The sequence below is a fragment of the Gastrolobium bilobum genome, unplaced genomic scaffold, assembly GCF_033153095.1.
Source record: "Gastrolobium bilobum isolate Gb01-03AN ecotype WA unplaced genomic scaffold, APGP_CSIRO_Gbil_v1 utg30775, whole genome shotgun sequence".
Classification (NCBI taxonomy): domain Eukaryota; kingdom Viridiplantae; phylum Streptophyta; class Magnoliopsida; order Fabales; family Fabaceae; genus Gastrolobium; species Gastrolobium bilobum.
The window spans coordinates 192188-198480 of record NW_026897554.1 but is presented as its reverse complement, the minus strand read 5'-3'; the positions used below and the strand labels follow the sequence as shown (position 1 = coordinate 198480).

General features: G+C 28.5%; 1 protein-coding gene across 1 annotated transcript; it reads left to right on the top strand.

Moving 5' to 3' along the window:
- On the top strand, positions 1-1991 carry LOC133307989 (uncharacterized). The gene is made up of 2 exons (XM_061508572.1): positions 1-521; positions 1841-1991. The coding sequence occupies exons 1-2, from the start codon at positions 1-3 to the stop codon at positions 1989-1991; spliced, it is 672 nt and encodes a 223-aa protein (XP_061364556.1).
- Positions 1992-6293: the final 4302 nt, after the last annotated feature.

Here is a 6293-nt window from a genome sequence, read left to right as displayed (position 1 = left end):
ATGGCTAATGAGAAAGACTGGGATCTCTCTGCCATTTTCCGATGTTGCCGAACTGCAAACTTTACTGCCACCACCGCCACCACAAAAACTCCGCCGATAACCACCACCATCGCCACTCAAGACACTAACTTTTGCATGGCTGATCATTTAATCCTCAGGCAAGAAGAGGATGACTCATTTTCTTTTCCCGTTCCTGAGCCACTTCCAACCAATGGTTTCGATGAACACCCATTGTTAATGAACTTCAAACCCACCACTATCACCAACACTAACACTAGCGGTAATAATATCAAATCCTATTCCACTTTTGGAGAACAGTGGATGCAACAAGGATATCATCCTGTGCCTGCTCCCACAAATTACACCTCCATTGGAGCCTCCACAAATTATCAACCTCAATGGCATGCGCAGCAACCCCAACCCCAACCCTCACAACAACAACACCAGCACAATCAAGTACCTCAAATCAGTCCTGTGATTTTACAAAACATACGACCACCAACACCCATATCAAGAAAAAGGTATATTAAATTTTTCACATATATCTATATACTCTGTTTAGAGGAGAAAAACTTTGGTGCTCATTTTTACTAAAAAAAGCAGAGAAAAAAACTTCTCTTTTTATCCATACTTTTTTTATATATTTACATTTTAAGTTCTATTTTCTTTATCTTTTTTAGTAAAAGATGGATGTTCTCGGTGCAACAAAGTTTTCTCTTTTTTAGAGGATAAACATAAAGTGATGGTAAAATTATTCTTTTATATTTAAATCTGCAAAATAGTTTTTTTGCAATTATTTGTCCTCAGCTCAACCTCATTAGTTGAAATTTAATGGAGAGTGATTTTATCTATATACTCTTTGTGATTGAAAGTTCATCGATTCAAATTTGAAAATAATCTTCTTTAAAAATTTATAAAGATAAAATTGTGTGCAAAAATTATCCTCACAACAATTTCATATATTTTAGTTAGTTAGGTTTTAACAGAGAAATGAGTGTGATTTACGTTTTAATCAATTTCATTATATCCAATCAAATATTTTAGTTAGTTAGGTTTTAACAGAGAAATGAGTGTGATTTACGTTTTAATCAATTTCATACGTTTTAATCAATTTCATTATATCCAAAAAATATAAAGTTTTTATCATATATAAATTCCTACGATATAAAAATAATAAATTTCATTTTTTTTTTTCACAGGAAAATCGATCAGGTGGAAATGTTGTGTCATATGAACACGGATAACCTCGAAGCAGATTTGTGGGCATCGCGAAGATATGAAAAATGTATCAAATATTCTGCATATCTAAGGTACATATATGCGGAACTAGTTTGTGATTTTAAAAAATATAACTTTGTATTATTTTTAATGAAATTATATCATTTTGATGTGTATTAGAAAAAATGTAATAGCAGCAGAGAATGTCAAGGAAGGGAATAGATTTAGTACGATATAGTTTGTTATTATACTATATGTCATTAACGATCAGTAATTTTCATCAATTAATATGAATTTCAATTTTAGTACGATATAATCTAATAAAATTGATTAATTTGTTATTATATATTTAAACTAAAACGCAGCAGACAGTGCAGATTATGGCCTTGCATGCAGAAACATGAGACAGTGACAACGCAGATTATATATCCTTGTTGCATCCACTGTTCTCCAAGAGTGGAATAGGATTTGATATTATTACCGCTAGTGTTAGTGTTGGTGATAGTGGTGGGTTTGAAGTTCATTAACAATGGGTGTTCATCGAAACCATTGGTTGGAAGTGGCTCAGGAACGGGAAAAGAAAATGAGTCATCCTCTTCTTGCCTGAGGATTAAATGATCAGCCATGCAAAAGTTAGTGTCTTGAGTGGCGGTGGTGGTGGTTATCGGCAGAGTTTTTGTGGTGGCGGTGGTGGCAGTAAAGTTTGCAGTTCGGCAACATCGGAAAATGGCAGAGAGATCCCAGTCTTTCTCATTAGCCATTTGAGAGAATGAATGATTTTGGGTGAACACAAAAACCTTGTATATATAGAGATAAGAGAAATGGATAATGTGAATAAATCATAATCCTGTAAAGATAAATCAATTATCATGATTTTATAATTATCTATTATAATTTTTTTTCTCTTTTCTTTTCACTTATCACCATCAATTTACCTTTGTATTTATAATCATCCCACATGATATAATCATATTTATTAACACATGAGAGAATGAGTAAGCAATGTTGTGATGGACTATTTTTCATATATTGAATGACCGAAATCCCTTTTATGATAGTTTTACACGGTCATATAATCTAATCATATCAAAGATACCTTCCCTTCTTTTTTCTTTCTTTTTTTCTTTTTTTTCATCCCAAATTGATTTAGGAGTTTTTTTAGGGATATTTATTTCTAATAAATGCAAAATTAAATTGGATTAATTGCCTTTTTCGTTGACTTTGGGAAATTGTCAATTTGAAATTGCTGCGCCAAAGAGCACTCCGCTGTCACAGTCTCATGAATTTGACATATATCTTACATGAATTTGAATTTGAATTTATCTTACATTTGACCAAAAAGAGTTTTAAATCAACTTGAAATATTGTTTAGGAGTTGAATGACTGCTGTTTGAATTCATACTTGTTATTCTTTTTATTAATGCTCATTTGGATATGCTTTTATTTTTAAAAAAATTACTTTTTTTTTTAAAAAAAATTCTTTTGAAATTTTTTAGATGTTTGAATAACAAATTTTTAAAAAAGTAAATTTTAAAATAAAAGTTAAAATGCTGCACATGAGCAGTATAATAACATGTGAGGTATTTTTTAATGAAGTGAACGATTAAAGTCGTATTGATGCAACATTTTAATGCCTCGTAGAACTTGATTATAGAGTTCGCATAAAAAATAATGTATGCATTCTGTAACGTTCTTAAAATTAACTCTTATAAGGAATATTATATGATTTCTTCAAATTTACTATTAATGATAAGAACAATTAAAAATAACTATATGTTATCTACCAACATTACTTTATACAATACATTATGTCAGGTACATAGGAAAATTATTTTACATTGGTCCTACATTCTACTATATATTACATCACTTTAATTTATATGTTACATTATGGCATTACATAATTATATAATACAAAAGTCATATCCAAATCTAATCTATAGGTGTAGGTCTCCACACTTTCAGCATAGAATATTGCAGCATCTCCTTGATTTCCTACTATAATATAGAATTACATGTGATCATCGTAAGAGTAAACATTGATACTCCATCCTTCACCTGACAAGCTTAGGCTAGACATTATGATCATCTGAAAAGGTTAGCATAAAAATAAACAAACGTGAGAAAATTCTCAATAATATTGACATTTTCTAACTATAACCATTTTCAACCGTAATAACGAAAAATATCATTCTCTTAGACAATTTCATAAAATAAAGTAATATAATAAATAATGTATTGTTTAATATTTAACTGAAGCTAAATAATTTTTCAATTTTGTGGTTCTCTGATATGAAAGATTTATTGTGGAGGAGCTCAAACTACGTTAAGGCGTCATTTACCCTATAATCGTATGAACTCAAACTCTGTGGGTCAGTTCATAGCAGTTTTCATCAGTTAAATGTACGCATTCTCTTTGTAATTATTTGGTACCAAATAATTACTCTACTAGATAATCAGTATGTGAAAATAAATAAAATTTAAAAGAAACTAAAGATATTGTAAGAAATGAAATCATTGAACAAAATCAAACTATTGTAACGAAATAAACTTGAACTAAAGAATAAATAAAGAGAAGAGTTTGGCAAAACGACAGAGGCTTGTAAATAAATCTTCGTTTTGAAAAATAAAAAAAACGAGAGAACATTTTTCATCACCCAATATTACCTTATTTTGATTCTGTTTTCCTTTCTCCTCCTGATTTCTCTTGTTTCTCTCTCTTAAGATTTCCTTATGTTCTTTCTTATTCTCTGTCTTTGATTTTTCTTCCTTTCGTGTTATGCATGGATGTATCTATATAGTGAGAAATGTATTACGTGTACAGATTACGCAAACTTACATTACATAATCTCTTATTTTTCTAGATAAAATCTATCTCATCTAATGATTAATTTGCTAAAAGAATCATATACTTTCGTTGTGCTGGAGATGTGGGGTGTTACCATGTAGCGTTTTTAGTTTGTGCCATTTATTTTCAACTTATTTTTTTGTTCTGCACAGTGTTATTAAACCCGACATGGGTATCGACCCGGTCGGGATACTGGGTCACTAGTCGGACTGATGGGTCACTGGTCGGACCGGTTGACCTGGATATATGTAGATATATAAAAATATATATAAATATGAACATATAAATTCAGTTATATTCTCCATATCTTAAATGAATTATTTTTTATTTAAAATTTAAATTAAAAAAAATAATTCACTTTTTCTCCCATGATTTTCATTTCTTGTGTCTATCTCTCTCCTAAAATGACATAACTTATGTCATTTAAAATGACAAATATCAAACCCTATTTTTTTTTTCAAAAAAAAAAGCGCTTGAAATGCACATTGTGTGGCTTGTATAAATTTCATGGCTTGTATAACTATTGATTATTGCGTTTTCTTTTTATTTTTATTTTCTTATTTTAAAAAATGGGGTGAATCGTATTTTTTTGATGAAAAGTGAAAAAAGGCCAAATTGACATTATTAATAATAGGTTTGATATTTTTGAATTTGTAGGGATTTTAAAATATCACAACATAATGAAAATGATATTTTGAAATCTCTGTAAATTTAAAAATAATGATATGATGATTAAAAAAATGTCCTTTGTTAAATTGCCAAAAATAAGAATCACGTTGATATATTGAAATTTTAATTTGGAGAAAAAATATTCAAAATATCATTATTATTTAAATAACTTAATTGTTTAATTTAATTCTCATCATCTTCATTTATTCGAATAAATAAATTTATTTTTCGAAATAAACTGGTGAAATTTAATCAAATAACGATGAATATTGAAATGTAATTTAGAAAATGAAACCAATTAATAGTTTTTTTTTTTTTAAAGTAATCACATTTAACATTTTTGTGCACCACAGTTGGTCAGTTGCGGTCCTACCCCCACAAAAAAAAAAAAAAAAAAAAAAAAAACTTAATTGTCACGTGCAATCCTTCCTCGTTTTTACTATGTTCTCTGGTATTGTGGGTTCCAGCAATTTAAGGTTAAAATGGAAATAAAACTAAAAATAAATTGCTATAAATATTCTTGCAAAGCGCAACAAAATATGTTTTTGGTTACTTTTCTCATAGCCGTTGGATGACAGTGACAGAATCGAGAACCCTTGGAATTGGTAATATGTGATTCTGTAAATTTTTTTATTTAATAAAAAGAAGTATTTTATATACTTTTTTTCAACTTTTTTTGGAGAGAATATTTGTAACTTTAAGCGTAAGTGGAGTTATTATAAAATAATAATAATCAGTGTTATATTTTATTCTCACATTTTTTATCTTCTTGTCTTCAAGTTTTCAACACGATAAGAAAAAAATGCAATGCTATTTTATAAATTATTATTTAATAATTTTTTTTCATATCATTAAAATGGTTAATGAAATAATTTTTAATAATAATTATTGGAGGAACAAACACTATTTTAGAAATTTTATGCATTTAATATATATGTAATTGTAGAAATAGAATTAGCAGCAAACACTGTTTTGGAAATATTTTACATTTAATGTATACGTAATTGTAGGAATAGAATTAGCAACAGTAATGTAATTGACAGGTAACAGTAATGTGATTAGCTAATATGTTAATATTTTGCATTTAATGTATACATAGTTATATAAATAGAATTAGCTATCAGCATAAATTCAAATTGTAAATATTTCCTGTGTTGTTTTATATTTAAGAGTCATATTGGCACAACAAAAAAACCAGCCATATTCTTATAAGGTTATCATGGTATCAAAGATTCAAAGCTGAAGTGATCAAGTGTTATGAGTTTGATCCTTACTACCTCATTTTTAGGTGGAATTAAGAAAAACACAATGTAAACAAAAAATAGATCTATACAGCACAAGGTAGACCAAAAAATGTGTCTGTGTCATAACTACATTTCAAATTTAAAGGGCTCTTGCATTATGGTGTATTAGAGAAATACAAAATGATTAATATATTGTCTCCTAATATTTTAAGGTTTTGGATTGAAGTAGCGCTTACTAATACTAAGAATAAAAAAAACAATTAAAATTGCCATGACATGTTTCACTGAATTATTTGATGGATTCAAGTAACAGT